Source organism: Trifolium pratense, linkage group LG2, assembly GCF_020283565.1.
Source record: "Trifolium pratense cultivar HEN17-A07 linkage group LG2, ARS_RC_1.1, whole genome shotgun sequence".
In the NCBI taxonomy this organism is placed as follows: Eukaryota; Viridiplantae; Streptophyta; class Magnoliopsida; order Fabales; family Fabaceae; genus Trifolium; species Trifolium pratense.
The window spans coordinates 40,799,333-40,818,765 of NC_060060.1; the positions used below are offsets into that span (position 1 = coordinate 40,799,333).

General features: G+C 31.7%; 4 protein-coding genes across 10 annotated transcripts; 2 read left to right on the top strand and 2 right to left on the bottom strand.

Moving 5' to 3' along the window:
* On the bottom strand, nt 1–4,466 carry LOC123909792 (pentatricopeptide repeat-containing protein At4g18975, chloroplastic). 6 transcript variants are annotated; one of them, XM_045960699.1, is made up of 7 exons: nt 4,305–4,466; nt 3,597–3,710; nt 3,322–3,513; nt 3,054–3,197; nt 1,731–1,943; nt 826–1,067; nt 1–720 (listed from the first exon to the last, which is right to left on the bottom strand). In XM_045960699.1, the coding sequence occupies exons 2-6, from the start codon at nt 3,624–3,626 to the stop codon at nt 828–830; spliced, it is 819 nt and encodes a 272-aa protein (XP_045816655.1). In that variant the 5' UTR covers nt 3,627–3,710; nt 4,305–4,466; the 3' UTR covers nt 1–720; nt 826–827. The 6 variants fall into 6 exon arrangements, with proteins under 6 accessions (XP_045816655.1, XP_045816653.1, XP_045816654.1 ...); XM_045960697.1 differs by having other exon boundaries at nt 1–532; nt 4,305–4,458; XM_045960698.1 differs by having other exon boundaries at nt 1–551; nt 4,305–4,458.
* Nucleotides 4,467–5,454: 988 nt separating this feature from the next.
* Nucleotides 5,455–9,492, top strand: LOC123909004 (acid beta-fructofuranosidase-like). Its single transcript, XM_045959771.1, has 7 exons — nt 5,455–5,957; nt 6,311–6,319; nt 6,508–7,364; nt 7,471–7,632; nt 7,988–8,223; nt 8,481–8,568; nt 9,106–9,492. Exons 1-7 carry the CDS (start codon nt 5,546–5,548, stop codon nt 9,307–9,309), a joined length of 1,968 nt encoding a protein of 655 aa, XP_045815727.1. The 5' UTR covers nt 5,455–5,545; the 3' UTR covers nt 9,310–9,492.
* Nucleotides 9,493–9,992: 500 nt separating this feature from the next.
* Nucleotides 9,993–11,887, top strand: LOC123911098 (thylakoid lumenal protein TL20.3, chloroplastic). 2 transcript variants are annotated; one of them, XM_045962443.1, is made up of 7 exons: nt 9,993–10,244; nt 10,362–10,524; nt 10,606–10,635; nt 10,835–10,941; nt 11,040–11,074; nt 11,177–11,305; nt 11,456–11,887. In XM_045962443.1, exons 1-7 carry the CDS (start codon nt 10,091–10,093, stop codon nt 11,645–11,647), a joined length of 810 nt encoding a protein of 269 aa, XP_045818399.1. In that variant the 5' UTR covers nt 9,993–10,090; the 3' UTR covers nt 11,648–11,887. The 2 variants fall into 2 exon arrangements, with proteins under 2 accessions (XP_045818399.1, XP_045818400.1); XM_045962444.1 differs by having other exon boundaries at nt 10,104–10,244; nt 10,337–10,524.
* A 2,514-nt stretch (nt 11,888–14,401) lies between these two features.
* Nucleotides 14,402–18,910, bottom strand: LOC123908561 (NAC domain-containing protein 7-like). Its single transcript, XM_045959233.1, has 4 exons — nt 18,531–18,910; nt 16,603–16,784; nt 16,099–16,376; nt 14,402–15,346 (listed from the first exon to the last, which is right to left on the bottom strand). The coding sequence occupies exons 2-4, from the start codon at nt 16,760–16,762 to the stop codon at nt 14,759–14,761; spliced, it is 1,026 nt and encodes a 341-aa protein (XP_045815189.1). The 5' UTR covers nt 16,763–16,784; nt 18,531–18,910; the 3' UTR covers nt 14,402–14,758.
* Between the last annotated feature and the right edge of the window lie 523 nt (nt 18,911–19,433).

Below are 19,433 nucleotides of genomic sequence, written 5' to 3' on the forward strand. Positions count from 1 at the left end.
TAACTATAAAGTATAAACCTTGTTGCAAACTTGTAACAGCTTTGGCATCGAGATTGGGTTTGGAACATTGAATTCATAAGTTGTTAATCTACATGCATAATCAGCATAACAATTGAGCATAGAGAAGCTTTGGGTTATTAACATCATAGAATACATATCAAAGAATTAATATACTTAGTATGTTTGGTTACGAGTTGGAAACTAGTAAACGCGCGTTTAATCTGTAATATGCAGTTAATGAAATTCCTGTTCTACACAAAGTAACATTCTAGCATCCATGCAATTAATCAGAGTCGGTATCCACACATTGAAGACTTTGATGAGCAGAAAAGTTTACTACACAATGTCCTTGGTAGTTGGTACTGCTATTTTTCAAATTATATTATCTCGGACATGCTTCCCAAGTGCATAATGTTTTGTTCTATTCCAAGCTCGGGAAAAGCCAAAACAAATTGTTTGAACAATGAACTATCCTCTCCCCAAGTTGGCTGATGCTGTTAGAACGAATATAGTACCAAATAAAGCCCACATCCTGTTGCAAGTCATCGAACCTAGATTTAATATTTCGTGCAGTCAATGAGTCAGACAAATAAACAGCCTGGCTCCTATCTTCATAAAATTCAAATGGTGACAACAAAAATTTAGAATGAGTTCTCTGTCTAGAAACAGAAATGCATTTTTCTTCTATAACGAAACTTAATTTTGTCTTGCAGCTCAGCCCTGAAATTTGTCATGCAATATTTTGTAATGATACCAGTACAGGATTAAAAAAGAAACTGACCAAACAATTTTAACAGTTTAATCAAGTATACAATACTACCTTACCGCTACTTTTCCTCAGAGTCCTTTCTAGATTCATTGGGCTGCACTTTCTTCTTTGTTGCACCCGACTTCCTTCCACCTTTCCTGGTTGGTCTTGGTCCTTCCTTTATGAAGAGATGACTATATTTTTCCATTATCCTCTCTTTCTCTTCAACCAAGCCTAACGTCTCATATGCATTTGCCACTTTCTGAATGATTAATTTATCCCGAGGTTTACGATCGAAAGATTCCAGACCCTTGAAAAGCTTTTAATCAAAAGCACAAGACATGAAACAAAGGTTGACTATGTGTTAATCGAACTATAACCGTATATAGCTATCAAACAAAGAGTAAAGGATGCTAGCTAAGTACTACCTATGGTAGTATAACAATGTGCAATTCCACATCAACTGACATAAGATATTTTTTTATTTGTTCCCTCAATACCATGGAAATTCAAAATGATTGAGTAAAGTATTTAATCCTGTTCTTTTATATACAATTAATAACACAAATTTATTAATACTAAACAACATTTTGTTATCCTCTGACATTGATCATATTCAACTTCTCTACTATACTACAATTTCATTTTAGTCAAAATTTTGCTAATTTTAAGTAGGAGAAAAGAGCAATATAGTGAAAACAATAAAACTCCAAATAACAGTTACCAGTAACTAAGTTTGAAAGGACACTGCGATATTTTTTGTATTAATTAAGCTCTCATCAACAAATAAAGAGCATATCATTCTGTTTCTACTGTAAAAGATTTGTTCCATGAAACAATCAACCAAAAGAAACTAATAATAGCATGCAAGAAATTAATAACCTGGCTTTATTCTACTAAATGAGGCCAGCAACCAGCCACATGATTAATCACATGATTAAAATAAAAGTAAAATTGTATTCCACTATTTGGGAAAGCATACCTTAACAAGATCTTCCAGCATATTGTTTCGGTAATATACTGATATCATGAGATGGCACAACTGCCAAGGAACAGAATGCAAATCAGTGCCAATTTTCATTTCCCAGAATTTGTGTGCTTCTCCAACTCTATGATCCATATCTAAAGCTCGAATCAATTGACCGTATGTTCCCATCGTTGTCCCCTGCCCCTTGCTCAGCATCCATTTAATTACCTTAAATAAGATATTAAAAGCACCAGAGTCAATAATACTAAGGTCGGCAGAAATTCCTTTTTGGTTGTGTTTTTTCACAAAAATAAATACGCGACTAGCGGGCATATTTGTGTAGTCGAATCTCACAAATACATCCTAACACTAACATGAACAGTTGCAAACATATCAGGCCACAATAGAGACATGGCAAAGAAAAACTGTAAAAATAAAACCTCATCCGCAAAAGAAAGGAGATAAAATAAGCCAATTTCGTCATGGTAGTGACTATATACCACAAAAAAATTTACAAGCAAATGAGTAATGAAAAATTGATAAACTCTGGCATGATATAACTAACTAATCAATAGAAGTATATGAAAAGTAAAGTACTTATCTGTTAGATCTATGAGATTATATCTTATTTGAAATTTGAACAAGTTTGAGATAAAATTTAGATAGTCGTTGTTATTGTTGCAGATTTCAATCCTTTTCTTTCTACTTTTAGTTAATCATTGCTATCCAAAATCAAATAAATCATATGCTGTTTAGAGCTTTTATGGAGTTATCGTTGAGCGGTTTTTTTTTTTTAAAATTTTTAGGTTGTGGTGCAAATATAACTATTTCCCACAATTCTTCATCTGCAATCTCAATGTTGAATGGTGAAAACTATCACATTTGGGATGTCAAGATGAAGTTTTATTTGAGATCTCATGAGCTATGGAATGTTGTGATCTCTGAAGCTAATCAACAACCATTGAGAGAGAATCCTACCATTGCTCAAATTAAAGCTCATGAGAAGGAGCAACTCAAGAAAGAAAAAGCCATCACTTGCTTGCATTCAGGACTGACATCATAATTTTTATCAAAATCATGAACTTAGAAACACCTAAACATATATGATGAATTTGAGGGCGGTGACAATGTCAAATCTGTTAGGCTGATCAGTCAAATATCATATTTTATGCATTCTTCTCTTGTATAAATCCTTCGTAATAAATAATATTTCTCTAAGTCTATATAATTCAATTCCATTTCATCCTAGTCATTTGATATGCTTTATTTTGACAAGGAATCGAGGATAATGCATGAGAAGAGAAAGAAAGGAAACACACACACACAAGTGATACATACCTGAACAATCCTATGCCACTGTTGTTTCTTCTCCAGACTAAGCAATATATTTCTCAATGAACCAATTGGAAAATTTTGCTCCCAAGCAACCCATGCATCAAGAGCACCATAAATAGCCTCCTTACTATCATCAATATCGCTAAGCTGCATCATTAGATTTATGTGTTTGATTAATTAAAACAACAGAAAATGAAACTTTAAAGTATCAAAATTCAAAATCAAGACTATATTCATTAACTATGATAACAGACATAACTATTATACTTACAGTGGTGAGAAGAAACTTGGTTCTATCTTTTCTAGATAGATTTTCCCCCATATAATGCTTTGGTATCTCTCTACTAGCTTTTTGGTCAGAAGGAAGAGATTCAGATTTTTTCTGCAAATTAGATGGCTGAGACAACATTTGACTGTAACAGCATCGAACATCACTTATGTTCACTTGGCTCAATCTAGTAACCTGGAAAACAGAAAAACATGAGTTTCATGAGAAAACATAGCTCCAACAAAGCTAATGGTAGAGAGACAGAAAGAGGAACTTACGAGATAAGAAAATCGAGGTGATCTCCACATGGTAGTTGATAGTTCTTTGCCGAAATCAACAAACTTTCGAAGTTACACGCTGTTCTGGTTGATTTTTCTTTCTCCGTTCTTCTCCTGCAAGAATTGGGCCATGATCAAAATAACTATCAATTTGGGCCATTGTAATAACATTTTTTTATCGATGCTACCATTCACTATCTATTTTAATGTAAATACACCCTTTAAATGTAAATCCCGCACACCCTTTAAATGTAAATCCCGCGACATTTTACAAACAATCTATACCACTTTGTACGCAAAAAAGTGTCTATACTTTTTTTAACCAAATAATACTTGTAGCATTTCAATAAATAATGATATCATATCATGAATACAAGTGAGAATATCAATGGAAATGTGGATATGAGCTAAAAATGAGACTTTTTTTGCAAGAGCATGAGTTGTTTCTTTGACTTGTCTCCAAAAAAACTCAATCTGAGAGTTTTGAAAATAAGTAGAAAAAAAAAAGCTCTACAATCTAATAAAATGGAACCTAGTTCGAAAAGATCCTACTTGCGATTATGGAATTTGTCCACTACAACAATATCAACATAGAACCAGAAATCATTCAGGATTTCAACAACACATTCATTCATTCAAGTTTCAGTTTCAAGTTTTAACAACAACAAACCAAAACAAATAAGAAATCAGAAAAGAGGGAGGAGAGACCTGAACTGCGAGAGAGAAACAGTGCGGACGGCGGGTAGTGGTGGTTGATTTGGCGGGGGCGGCGAGCGGCGGTGGGAGAAGTGATGAAGGGTCGCGCGTGTCTGTGTGAAGAGTAGGGAGGACCGCCCAATCTCTGATCGATGGCTTAAATCATTTTATTTTATAAAATTGTATTTTTAAAATTTTAACCGTATGATAAATTAACATTTAGGATTGATTATCGCGTAAAACTGCGTCAATCAAGTACATATATTTTAGAATTATTTTAAAAAATCTGATTTTATATAAAATTCTATTTTAATTCTAATCTATAATAAAAATATATCTATTATTTATATATGCATGAAAAATTAATGAAAACTAATAAGTTTAAATTCCTGAAAAAAGTAAAATACTGAAAAAGTTAATACAACATTTAATAATAACCAAAATTTAATTTAATATATAATAATAAGAGTTTGTGAAAAAAATACTAGGGATTTGGATTTATTTTAGTTTGCATCCTAACCGCATGTTTTCAGTACAACCAAGATCGTTTGATAAGATCGAACAGATTTAAGATTAGAAATTTAAATATTTTAAAAAATTAAAATTGAGTACAAATATCTTTTTTCTCCAAACTACCAGTATATAGACACGGATAGAATTGGATCCAATGCAGTCAAGAACCGTGCAGTCAGGTTGTAGTCATAACTTCTAGTCGTAAGATTAAAATTGGACACACAAATCTAGTGCAATATTAATTTTTCAAAACAGTAAAACTTTGAAATCTAAATTGTCTGATTTCAATCGAACGGTCCAAATTTAGCTGATTGCATGCAATCTGAATTCCTTATACTATAATAATATGCTGCCATTTCCATCCCTAGGAGAGAAATTGTAAGAATTGATTAAAGAAAAAACAAAAGTCAAACAATCATTATTCTTAACAAAATCAACCATATTTAAGGAAACAAAAACGTGAGGCCGAAATCATTGGCATTAGAAAAAATGCATATCATACCAAGTTGTTTGATTTGGTATCCGAGGATTTGTATCATCTCCATCCAACGAATAATATCTTCATCTTGTTAATTTTTTTATCATCATCTCGTCTTTTTCTAACAAATTTTCTCTCTTATATGAAAGAAAGAGGAAGAAGTAGCGTGCATGCATGAGAGGTTCTAATCTCAATCTCTCCGCTGCTTAATTAGTCTCCTCAAATAAATTTATCAAATTTTGTTGTTTCTATCTTAATAATCATGGATAGAACAAACAACTCTAATCATGATGTCCCTTTTTCTTATGTTTCCCTACCCATTGGACCCCACGAGGATGAAGCTCCGGTGGAGAGTCGCGGAAAATGGAAGGCGAGGCCTGTGGTATTTTGTGGATTGTTAGTGCTAGTTTCCTTGGTTGCATTCAATGGCTACAAGGGATCAAATGGAAATATAACAACATTAACTTCAAACGAAGATTTGAAACAAAAAACAATTCCTTCGCACAAATGGAAGCCGGTTTCACGTGGTGTTTCTGCAGGGGTGTCGGAGAAATCGAATAGGTTGTTCACCAAGAGCAACAACATTGGGGGGATGTTGTTTCCTTGGAACAATACTATGTTAGCATGGCAGAGAACAGCTTTTCATTTCCAACCGGAGGAGAATTGGATGAATGGTAATTATTTTTTTTGCTTATATTTAAGTTAGATCAGCGATCAAATTTATCTGATTTTAAATAAAGATTTGCTGTTGCTTTCTTAGTTGAATTATAACATTTTTTTTGATGTTGTAGAAACATAATGCAACGTTTGAGGTTGTATTGGCCGCATTTAAGCGATTTCTTGTCCATATGCAATTGTCAATTTGTCATTGTGTACAATGATCAATATATTTTTCTTTCTTTTTCATGCCAGCAAAAAGAAAAATTGATTATGGTTGAATGCTTATGACACTAACTTTTTCTTTCCTTTCTTATTGGGTGGTAACTTGGCTTCATCTGATGTGGGACTTTGGTTTTCTCTGCTCCAGATCCTAATGGTAAGAACACTTTCTTTGAGTATTATACTTTTCCTTTTACTAATGAGTCTAGCAGTAAAAATCACACAAAATGTTAAAAAGTTGAGATATTACATTTGCAGCGTATTTTTACCATTTGAGCTGAACTTACGAGTTAGACTTCAAAATTTAACATTTTGAGCCTAATGAGTGTGTTTGTTTTGTTATAGGTCCATTGTACTACAAGGGTTGGTATCACTTCTTCTACCAATACAATCCAAATGGTGCATTTTGGGGAGACATAGTATGGGGACATGCCGTCTCAAGGGACTTAATTCATTGGATTCATCTTCCACTAGCAATGGTAGCAGATGAATGGTATGATCAAAATGGTGTATGGACAGGTTCCGCCACAATATTACCCAACGGTGATATCATCATGCTATACACCGGTGCCACAGACGCATTGGTACAAGTACAAAATCTTGCCTACCCGGCCGACCTTTCTGATCCACTCCTAATCGATTGGATCAAATACCCGAAAAATCCAGTTCTAGTCCCACCCCCTGAAATTGAGGTATACGATTTTCGTGATCCTACCACAGCCTGGCTTACCTCTCAAGGTAAATGGCGCATATCGATTGGTTCTAAAATGAACAAAACCGGCATTGCTTTAGTTTATGATACGAAAGATTTCAAGACTTTTGAGCGTATCGAAGGTATACTTCACGCTGTGCCAAAAACCGGCATGTGGGAGTGTGTTGATTTTTTCCCCGTGTCCACTAAGTTGGATATTGGGTTGGATACTTCTGCTAGAGGTGATGATGTGAAATATGTGATGAAAGTTAGCTTGGATGATGATAGACATGATTACTATGCTCTTGGAACTTATGACGAAAATGGTGTTGATTTCGTACCTGATGATACCAATAAGGATGTTGGTACTGGATTGAGATATGATTATGGTGTATTTTATGCTTCCAAGACATTTTATGATCAAAGTAAAGAGAGAAGAGTGTTGTGGAGCTGGATTGGAGAATCTGATAGTGAAGACGCCGATGTCGCCAAAGGTTGGGCATCACTCATGGTATGTTGTTATGTATCTGGTCTAAATTTAAACGAAATATATGTAATTTTTTTAGTCTATTGTTTAATTAGTTAGGAATTACATTGATTTTGTTTTAATCATACAGGGTATTCCAAGGACTATAGTGTTTGATAAAAAAACTGGTAGCAACTTACTTCAATGGCCTGTTGAGGAGGTGGAGAGATTGAGAATGAAAAGATGTAAGTTCCATAATGAGAAGGTGATGCCAGGGTCTGTGGTGTTACTAAATATTGGATCAGCATCACAGGTTTGTGTTCATGTTGTTTGTTAAAGTTTTCAATATGGACACCTTTTTTTTTTTTTTACATTTGTGCGACACCTGATTAGTCACGTTATAACATGTGGTTAATTCAGTTGAATAAATGATTAATTTAATTCACAGACCAAATTATGGTTAATTCAACTACTTGAATTAACAACAATTTTCAACGTAAATTGAATTAATCATGTACTCAACTGAATTAATCATATTTTTGTATGTGATTAACCTGGTGTTGCAAGTATATAAAAAAGTGGGTGTGCATGAAATTTCTTGTTTTAAATAGATAATTAAGAAGGCAAGTTAACTCAATGACATATAATTGAATCTTTCAATGTTACAGTTAGACATTGAAGCTGAGTTTAACATTGATAAAAAAGATATAGAGAAGATAAAGCAAACCAATGAGGAGTACAATTGTGAAACCAGTGGAGGAGCAGCTAATCGTGGTGCCTTAGGACCTTTTGGTCTATTGGTTCTAGCAGATGAAGGTCTTTCTGAATATACTCCTATTTACTTTTATGTTGTTAAAGGAAGCAATGGGAATCTCAAGACTTCATTTTGCTCTGATCAATCAAGGTATATATTATACTATTTTTGTTTTCAATTTGAAGTAGCATTGTTTCTATTTGGTGCTACATTAGACCAATAATAGATCGATACAAATGGAAAGAGTTTTGAACCCTTAAATAAGTAGTTAGAAATTTAATCTTCGACTCTTTGTATATTTTATTGGAGGAAATAAATAGTGAATTTCTTTTACCTATTATATGGTAACACAAAAAATTAAATTACTATAAATATTATATATTGAATTTATTATATATTTTTTGTAGGTCTTCTTTGGCAACTGATGTTGATAAGAGCATCTTTGGAAGCACTGTTCCAGTACTTGAAGGAGAGAAGCTATCTCTAAGAATATTGGTAAGTTAAATTGCATTTTTTTTTTTGGCTAAATAAGTTTTTAATTTCTATAAAATTTTAAATTTTTGTTTTAGTTTCTATAAATCGGCTTAATGCACCTTTCGAATTTTGCAGACATACTTAAAACATTATAAATATTTCCATCCCAAAAATTTAAATTTTTTCAACAAGAAATTAACATTATAGAAATATGGACCTAAAAATTAAATTTGAAACTAATTTTTTTTCTTTCAGAAACTTCTAACTTATTACATGTAGTGTATCTTTAAAATTTGTTCATTTATTTTGATTTTTGTAAGGACTAAAACTAATGATGAAACTTATCACATAATAGTTTTTTTTTACTAAAATTAATGATGAAACATACTCTCGGAACTAAAATTCGAAGAAATTTTTTATATGAACTAAAAACAAAAATTTCGAATTTTAATGATTTTCATAGTCATAGAATTATTGTGTTTTATCTTATATATGCACATAAACCAGAGCAACTAATGAAACTTCATATGATTTTGGAATGTGTGGTTATTAATTTAGGTGGACCATTCTATAGTTGAAAGTTTTGCTCAAGGTGGAAGAACATGTGTGACTTCTAGGGTTTATCCAACAACAGCAATCTATGAAAATGCTCAATTGTTCTTGTTTAATAATGCTACTGAGGCCACTGTTACTGCTTCACTCAATGTTTGGCATATGAATTCTGCATTCATAAACGATAAACAAGTTAAATTGAAGAGTTAAGATATACCCATAAGTTACAATTATTTAGGGGAATGGCTTTCTCATTAATCCAAATTAAGTTTTGGATTATTGCTGAGCAAAGAGCTCACTGGTCCCTCATTTTTGTCCAAATCATTTTTATGCTTATTTGTAACAAAAATGTTATTCAAACACAAATATCAAACAAATATATAACATTTATATACTTTTTGCTTTTTTTAATATTTTTTCGCATGTTTCGAATTACGTGTTATGAGGGAAGAGAGAGAATGTGTCGTATTTTTTGTATACTTTTTCATTATTATTAATATTATAGAAGATCAATCATTAATTTGATATGTTATTAAGATCGATCTTTCTTTCGATAAAAATCCTTAACCCAAATTACTAGAAGACCTATTGGATTTGGGTTCAGTGCAGTCATGAATTTAGTGACTGCAGTGCAGTCGGCTACGTCCAGTCCGTCTGATCAAGATCAGACAGTCCAAAGTTTAAGATAAGATTTTATAATTAAAATCTGATCTTAAAATCTGAGCGTCTGATTTTGATCGGACGGTCCAGATTTAGTGACTCAGTGCAGTCAACTGTGCACAGAATCTAAATCCAGACCTATTACACAATGTTTTCAAGTTGGAATTTGGATCCAAGTACAAATATTTGACATGTGGCATTACCAGAAAGTGGATAACACTTGAACACGTGTGCTAATACTTACCACCAAACCAATCACTTCTTGCACTTTCATGTTCAAATTGTTGAACTCAAGATTATCAAATCTTGTTGCCTAATATCTTCCTTATTGATGATGGCACTTAATTCATTCTCACCACTTTCAATTAATTCTCACCATGTTTCATCTTATCCTTCAAGTTCCAAGATTTCAAACACACTGCATTTTCATTCAAAGTCCTCTCAAATTGTCTGCAAAATCAACTTAAACAATCATAATCCTCAAGGTTAGTTGTACTATAAACTATATAGTACTTTTTTTAATCACTTTTTCAATGTTAAAGAAAGAAATTAGAGTTGTAATGCAATGATGACTTAGGTTGAGCTGCCATGTACTAATGTAGAATCCAAGAAATGGGGGAAACTTGTTTCAGCCACGTTGGCAGCTGCTGTTATTGTTTTCACTTCTGACATGTCTGCCCTTGCTGATCTTAACAAATTTGAGGCTGACATTAGGGGTGAATTTGGTATTGGATCTGCTGCACAATTTGGATCAGCAGACCTTAAGTTTGTTTCTCTCATTTAATTATTTCATAATTAACACTATATACTTAGGATTACTAATTCGTTAGGGTTATTATAATGCAGGAAAACGGTGCATGTGAATGAAAATTTCAGGTAATCTTTTAATTAGGCCTTGTGTTATTTAAATTTTTCTTGTGAGATGAATGTATTGTCAATTGAAATCACATAATTATAGTAATAAAGTAAATAATTTGTTGTCCGTAAGTACAACTCAGATGGTAAAAAACTGCAGGAATCCGCAGTAATCAAGTAAATAATTTTTCTTAATGACTATTCTAAGTTAATGTTACAGAAGAGCAAATTTCACATCTGCTGACATGAGAGAATCCGATTTTAGTGGTTCTACTTTCAATGGTGCATATCTTGAAAAAGCTGTTGCATACAAGGCAAATTTTACTGGTATAAGTTTATAGCAAAGTTCTATATGTAAAAAGTACCTAATGACTTTACAATGTAGTATTATAATTTCATTGGTTTTTTTTGCGCGACATTTTTAGGTGCTGATTTGAGTGATACGTTGATGGATCGAATGGTAACTACATCAAATCAAACTGATAAATTTTATCAATAAGTATGTTTTCCAATCCTTTGATTTTTTTAATATATATTCAATTTTCTTCTTTGGGATGTACAGGTTCTTAATGAAGCGAATCTCACCAATGCAATTCTTGCTAGAACAGTCCTCACACGGAGTGACCTAGGAGGTGCCGTCATTGAAGGAGCCGACTTTAGTGATGCTGTTTTGGACCTTCTCCAAAAGCAGGTACAATCACTGAATTTAGTACAAAATGTTGTTAAGTAGCGGCTGTAGGCTGTAGCCTGTAGTGGGTCGAATGATAAAATTCTTTCTTGGTGCAGAATTTATCCAACATGTGACTGATTATGACATATATTTGATTAAATTATTATGTAGGCTTTATGCAAGTATGCTAGTGGCACAAACCCTGTAACAGGAGTAAGCACAAGAGCAAGTTTAGGTTGTGGGAACAAACGACGAAATGCTTATGGCAGCCCATCATCTCCACTGTTAAGTGCTCCACCGCAGAAATTGCTCGACCGGGATGGTTTCTGCGATGAAGCAACAGGCCTTTGCGATTCGAAGTAGTTAATTTGAGCAATGATTGCTATGAGACCATATTCTTGTAAATATATCAGGGAGAACAAACAATTGAGGCTAATGTCATATGTGTGTTTTGGCCATGATTTCTCATTGAAAATATATGACAAAATTTTCATGATCTTTGAAAATCATTTTCTTGTTTAAATTTATGTGTGGATATTCCTTTTAGGAAATTGTAATTCTATGATGAAATAGTACCTTTTACATATTCTTTATGTTGTAGAATTGATCATGGTGAACAAGCATTATATTAATTCTTTTTTGAAATAAGCCAAATGATTTATTATTACTAGTATTAAAAAAACAAAAAATAACTTAAGTACATTACCTCACTAGGAAAGAACTTTAGCCTATTGGTGGATAAACATTATTTCTGAAGTCAACATTTAGGAGAAGACTTTGCTTAACCACCATCATTTCTGTTGGAACTTAGGAGTATCTACTAAGATTTGTGTGTGGCCTACATATATGTGACAACAATGCTTGAATCCAACAATTTTTTCATTAAGCTAATACGGAACAAAAAGTGTATATTTATATATTTCTTTTTCTTTTTAGATAAGAAAACACTAAACAAATTCATAGTGATGCTAGTATTATATCTTAACATAGAGCTTGATCACATTCACATGGTCAATAACAGAATAATACCTCAGTCACTTTTTTTTTTTTTTTTTTTTACGGATCAGTCAAATATTTTATAACTGTTGAATTTGAACTCTATTCTTTGACATTACAAAATCAAACTTTTATCACTAAACCGACACTTGAATATTAGTCAGACATTTTATGTAAACTTTATCTAAAAGTAATGAATCTGATAACTAAGTTAGTAACATGCACCTGCCTAGAGCTATCAAATGGGCTGGCCCAAAACGGTCTAGTGGGCCCGACAATATATATGGGCTAGTCTGGCCCGGCCCAAATATTATTGGGCTACACATTTATGAGCCCGACCCAGTTCATATGGACCATGTGGGCTAATGGGCCTAGCCCGGCCCATGTCAATTAAACTAAAGTTTGATTCTTATAAAAAAATAAAATACAATAAATAAATTATAAACTTAAGTTTTTAAAGAGTTGTAGGTACATATGACCCTTTTTATTATGTTTACACATTTAACAATATTTTTTATAATAAATTTTCGATTAGATGATAATTTTTTATGTTTTAATTGATATTATTTTTACAAAAATGACATAAATTTTTCGTTAATGGCCGGCCCGAAGCCCAATGGGCTAGCCCTGCCCATTTTTCATTTGGGCCGCATGGGCTTGGGCCAAAAAGATCCGGTTCCATTTGGGCTAGGTTTTTTGAGGCTCGATCCGCCTAAGCCCTTGGGCTAATGGCCCGGCCCAGCGGCCCATTTTTTACAGCTCTACACCTGCCTCATCCTGCATTATGATTAATATATAGTTGATGAGTGCAGGCCTAATGATTGTGTCGTGGCATATATGCATTGCTTGAAAGGATTCAAAGGAATTAACTTTGATATGTTTGACTCCAACACAACACAAGAATGTGGTCAATATTAAATGACACATATAACATGAAGAACTAACTATATTACTACTAATGTCTCCCCTTGAATGACAGCATGCATGAGGAAGATTAGGTGTTTAAGAATTACTTTGTACACTCTTCCAAAGAATTCGAGTTATATTATAAATAGAGGAATCATATTAATTTCAGCAGGAGAAAGCCACCCACACACACAGTGACACAGGTAAGCGTTGTGAGAATGGATTAATTAGAGTCTCTCATTTATAGAGTAAGTTTGATGATACTATATACAATGTTTCATTAATATCGTTGGTTATGTGATTTTGATAAATAAATAAATATGCCTTACTCATCATATGTATGTTAATCTGATGTAGCATTAGCATATTATTGGTATTTTTAGGGAGGAGAGTCCTTTATTAACAGTTAACTAACACCTTGCGAGTATATATTTATGAATCTTTCATACTGCATTTCTACTTAGTATTAGTCATTTTTCTTATACATCTCTACCCGTTTTAATTCACCCTCCATAAGTTATAGATCACTACACCTCATAAGAAAAAAGAAAAATGAAATGTGAATTTCTCTACTCTGCATACATAAGTTTCTTTTTAAGATGACAAATATCATTTTGTTTTTTTGGGTAAACCAATGTGGCCCCCATCCTCAACAGTAGAAATTAATTCATTAAAGTAACCAAAAATTTATTTAAGATGTTGACATCTTTCAACATATTGTTGGCTGTTATTTTTGTTAGCAGAGGAATCGATCCAACTCGTGACATACTTCCTTATTACTCCGACTCTTATACCCCTCCTCTCAAACCACCAAGTCACTTTATCACTCGATGTATTTAAGTAATTAAATATTGTGTTCGTTTCTGAATATAGGATCTCTTGAATATTTTTTTGCCACTTTTATAAGACCCGTTTTAAATTTTCAATTACATTTGATGTTTCTTACATTAAGGGACAAGTAAAATTCTTAAAAGTGTCTTATTTTTAGGGCGGAGAGAGGTAGTAACAAATTTTGTAATACACACCACTAACATTAATTCACCGAGCTATATTTAAGTATTTTTCAATTAAGATAATTGGGATAAAATTCAGAGATCAAGAGAGAAAAATAATAAGTTATAAACTACCCTGATTATCAAAATAACGTCATAAGCTAGTAAAATTTAAAAAACTAATCATATCCATCAAAACTCACAAGAGTATTAAAAAAAAAAGTTCCACCAAAAGAATGATAATATTTAGATAGAAAGATCGATGATAAGAGAAGTACAGAGATACTTCAATTCAAATACAAAATGAAATAATTATAAATGGGATAAAATTGTTAGGACACTTATATGCCAACATGCCCTAATCACATTCTAACCTCTGAATACAATTTAAAGGATTAATACACCACTCATAATATACTGTGGCAGTATTGCACCATATGTTCATCTCATAGTAATCATAAGAAATATTCAACTATAGGGTTTCATATTTACACAATTAAACTTGGACTGATATATATAGAGTTAAATTGTACTATACTTCCCTATAATATATAATAAGCATCTTCATATATATAGATCTTCACTTCCACATGTGATCAATCTGACTAGTTTCAGATTTTTTTGACTCATCACTTGCTAGCAAAGCAATTTGTTCATCCACATTGCAATAACTAGTACTTTCCTTAGAAGCATCTTGATCATGACTTAGCTGAGAAGCAACAAATTTATCAAGTACTCTCCAATCCCTTGATTGCTCCACTAATCCTGCAGCTTGATTATCATTATTGCTACCACCATAAAGCATTTGCATATTTTGTTGATGGCTATAATATTGTTGTTCTTGATGAGTAGTGAGTGAATGTGATGTTGATGATGATGAACACTGAAAATTATTAGGAATTTTAGGGCTTTCTAGTTGTGGAAGTTGGAGGAAATTATTAGCATCATTATTAATGGCTATATTGTATTGAAATCTATCATAGTATTCTTGTTTGCAAGGGTAATGTTGTTGGTATGATGCATGAGAAATTCTGTTTGGAGAGGATTCAAGCTCTGATTGCATGAATGATACTTGATCATCATATCCACATGGTGAATCATCCATTCTCCTCATCATTGTTGAAGCTATTCTTTTCTTGAACACTTTACACACAGCCCATCCTTCTTCCTGAAAAATTTGCAATCAAGATCAAAATTATTATCATGAAAGTTTTAAATTGCGGCCTGCAACAAAATATCAGCTGCAATATAACGGTTTTAATCAGGGATGGATTCAGAAATTCAGTACACAAAGTTTTAGAATTTAATATTAGTTTTCTTTGGTGTTTGTACTTGTTTGAATCGAGTACTCGTATTTTTTTTCCGATTAGTGAGTTTATTTGTACTACTCTCATTAATCATCAATATATTTGATTTTGCTATTAAAAAAAGGTAAATATTTAAATTAAGCTTATAAAGGATAATCTTTCTACGATTTTAAATTTTTGCCTAATCAATGAACATTTATAAAATAAAAACTAAGAAAATAGGGGAAGAGGGAGGGCCCGATGTGCTTGTCTGCCCTCCCCTAGCTTCGCCCTTAATTTTAGATATTTCCACAATGGCATTGCAATAGCTATATATGTTAGTAATAATTTAATGTAATATAAAAGTTTTACAACACTATATTGCAACCGCGACTGCAGCCTCAATTTAAAATCAAATTCAAAAGGTTCGCGGGCTTAGGTTCAAAATTCAACTACATCTACTTGCATTCAAATTCTATACTTGTGAAGATAGAGGGAAAATCAAAATATATTCTTGTTGAAAAAGCTAAGGCAATATTAATTATGTGCTTATTAGTATTATTTCTTACTGCATAAATCAGTTATTATTAATAATATATTTTCCGTTAAAAAAAAAAAAAGTACTATTACTTACTTGAGGAGTAGTTCCATTTTCATTAGTTTCTAAACGATATTCATGCATGATCCAATCAGATTTTTGTCCATTGGGTGCTCTTCCTTTGTAGAAAACTAGAGTCTTTCTCATTCCAATCAAAGAAATATGGTTTGAGTAAATTGCTTTGTCTCTTCCAGTTGCTTTCCAGAATCCTGCTTTTGTAGCTCTATTTGTACGGCTACTAGTTGGATATTTCTTATCTTTATGACTGAAGAAATACCATTCTGTTTGTTCATCACTTCCTATTTTGCATAATTCTACATAAAGTGACAAATTAACAAATGTGAGTAATTATATAAATGAGTCAATCAAGTACATCCTCCGATCATTATTATAAACAAAAAATATTGTTTAGATTCATAATATAACTTATGTATCTGGTACATAGTTATTCTATGAATCTAATATATTTTTTTCGCCTTATAATAGTGATATTGGAGGGTGTAGGAGGCTAGGAGCTAGCATTGTAAATAATGAGTATACCTTGTAGATCCCACGGTTCAATTTTATAGAGATCAACATCTTTAATGATATCAAGATCAATTCTTTTGGAAGCTATCTTTTTTCTAAGATAGTGATCAACAAGTTCTTCATCAGTGGGATGGAAACGAAATCCAGGAGGAACGTGTGAGAAATTGTTCATATTTATATAATTCAAATTCAACCTGCACACATTAATATTACAAGAGGATATATCACCTTTCTTTTCTATATTACAAACATTAAATTTGATAACTTTCTTCTGTTGTATATGTGATGAATAATGTGGCTATACCACATACTTAATTTATTAAGATATTTTGGAAAATAAATAACTAATATATACATTTGAAAATTTAAAATGATCCTGTCAAAATGGTCAAGAAAAAATCATCAAGATGATCCTATATTTAAAGATAAATGTATAGTATTTATCGATCATTGAGTTTATTTTATGCAAATTCTCACATATAGAAACAAAAAAAATACGTGAGAATTTTTGTGAGAACATGTTTAAATATAATGTTAAATTATTTTGGCAAAATTATAAGTTATTATAAGAAATGGAATATTGTTAGAATGAATATTGCTATAAATGTAGTTACTATAAAGCACACTACATAAGAAATGAAAAACTAATATTGTTAGAATTAATATTTTTATCCGGATTTAAACTAGAAACTTTATAATTGTATGTGTAGATTTTAAATGGTAATTGTTACTTTATCTATAGAAAAAAAAAAGGAATAGTATATCATTCTGTTAACTCTCGTGACAACTAAACTTGTAGCACACAAAAGAGAAGGCACTTTGTAGAATGTAATGATTCAAGGCATGAATAAGTTTATATAGGATATACCAAACAATTAATTAGTTAGTCTACAAAATAAGTTGGTATTAGAGCACCAAACTTATTCCATTATTATTCATAATTTCATAATGGCTTAGTGCTATAAGGCAAAATGAGTTAATATAATTAGAAGGTGATTATACAAACAATCGATTAAACAACTTTTGGAAAAATATATCATCACATCACATGCAGATAAAACAATAGTAGTCTGTTGAGGTTAGGCATGGAAAGAGATTAATGTTGTCTGGTGTGAAATAAAAAGGAACAAATAAGGAATGTGATTTGACGGTAGGTGTGTTGATGGACTATAAACGATCCAACCAAAACACACATGCATGTCAAAGATGATCTTATGCACACTTACACTAAGTGACATTTAATTAGCATTTGACTTGACTATGGTTTATTTTTTTTACTAATGGAAATGGTTTATTTATAGGATTAGGTTAACATGTGCCCTAAAAACACATGTTAACATTTTTATATGTCTATTAATTTGGACATACATTATATACTCCTCTATCCTAAATTATAATAAAAAAAATCATATAATAAAGAAAAAAACTAAATCAAATAAATCAAATGTAAATTATATTTAATTTGCTCACTTGCTCTTATTTTATTTATATTAATAACCAATTAAATTTATTTATACAAGTTCTTATGAAATTTATTTTAAGAAAAATTAAAAGACATTATTCAAATTATTTTGTTTTTCTTAATAAATGTTAATTTATTTTTTCCTCTTATATAGGACAAGATCAATAGACACTACAATGTCAACTTAGTTAATATTATAACACATGATAATTGTTTACCGCATATAAATCATAAATCATGTTTATAAAATTTGACATTAAGTAATCTAAAATTATTCGGTATGTACAATTTAGTAGGAGACATGCACACGTAATAAATTGATTATTAGATATCATATTATATTATTGATACTAGTTAACTAAGCTAACTAGCATGATTAATATTGTATCTAATATGGATCGAGAGAAATTTTAAAGTATTAGATTAGGAACACTTAATTAAATTTAAGAGATGACGATGATGATGAAGAAGGAATAACCTTGATTAATGATCTCCTCCAATGTGTAGTGTAGATCTGTTGAAAGAAATTACCTCAAAATTTGAAGCACAAAATTCACAAGATAATAGTATATGCACTAGACTAGAGAACAATCTTTTTTAACCTTTCATCAACCATAAAAAATCACCAAAAAAGTATTTCCAACAATCCAAAAGAGACAAATAAAAAAAGCACAAAAAGAAAGGCAATCAATGGTAATTCATTCCTAGGGAATTGAACAAAATGGATCAATCCCTAAGAAGAATCACTGAGAAAGTGAAGGAAAAAGGAGGAAAAAAAATGGAAATGTTGAATTGAATAGGTAGGAAGCAAAAGTAGAAGAGAACAAGAAGAGATATATAAACTCCAAATAAAGTGTCACTCTCAAAATAAAGTTTCTCACTCCTTATATTATCTATTGAGTTGGAGCTAGATTATTGGAAAAGCTTTGAGTTCATTCATAAAATAAAGGGTAGAGAGAGATATTCCACCCACCAGCAACTGATGATGATGCCAAAAGAATGATTAATTTGGTGTTAACGTTTCAGGTTGAAGGGCCCAAGGACCGCAAAAAAAGTGAAAAGGAATGAAGCAATCAAATGGTGAGCACGAATGGACATTCTTTATTAAAAAGGATTGAGAGGAAACAAAAAACATAGAGACAAAGATTGTGTTGTACTACTGCTAAATATCTTATAAGATATCAACTATATGTATTAGTCTAAACGTTAAACTCCTTAAATAAATGGTTAGAGGTTTGTTATCAGCTTATTTATGTCAAAAAATTAGTTCGAAAAGGAGAAAAATCACATTTTGTACTTAGCAGATTCTTCGATCGAAATTAACCATGATAACTTTGTATATATACTATAACATGGTAAAAAATAATTTCAATCAGATATA

Coding starts and splice junctions, on each gene's coding strand:
- LOC123909792 (XM_045960699.1), bottom strand. CDS start 3,626: ATGTGGAGATCACCTCGATTTTCTTATCTC. Junction 3,514..3,596: donor CACCTCGATTTTCTTATCTC/GTAAGTTCCTCT, acceptor TCTGTTTTCCAG/GTTACTAGATTGAGCCAAGT. Junction 3,198..3,321: donor CCAAGTTTCTTCTCACCACT/GTAAGTATAATA, acceptor CTAATGATGCAG/CTTAGCGATATTGATGATAG.
- LOC123909004 (XM_045959771.1), top strand. CDS start 5,546: ATGGATAGAACAAACAACTCTAATCATGATGTCCCTTTTTCTTATGTT. Junction 7,633..7,987: donor ATATTGGATCAGCATCACAG/GTTTGTGTTCAT, acceptor TCAATGTTACAG/TTAGACATTGAAGCTGAGTT. Junction 8,224..8,480: donor TTTTGCTCTGATCAATCAAG/GTATATATTATA, acceptor TATTTTTTGTAG/GTCTTCTTTGGCAACTGATG.
- LOC123911098 (XM_045962443.1), top strand. CDS start 10,091: ATGATGGCACTTAATTCATTCTCACCACTTTCAATTAATTCTCACCAT. Junction 11,075..11,176: donor ATACGTTGATGGATCGAATG/GTAACTACATCA, acceptor TGGGATGTACAG/GTTCTTAATGAAGCGAATCT. Junction 11,306..11,455: donor TGGACCTTCTCCAAAAGCAG/GTACAATCACTG, acceptor ATTATTATGTAG/GCTTTATGCAAGTATGCTAG.
- LOC123908561 (XM_045959233.1), bottom strand. CDS start 16,762: ATGAACAATTTCTCACACGTTCCTCCTGGATTTCGTTTCCATCCCACT. Junction 16,377..16,602: donor TGAACCGTGGGATCTACAAG/GTATACTCATTA, acceptor CACTTTATGTAG/AATTATGCAAAATAGGAAGT. Junction 15,347..16,098: donor AAAATGGAACTACTCCTCAA/GTAAGTAATAGT, acceptor CAAATTTTTCAG/GAAGAAGGATGGGCTGTGTG.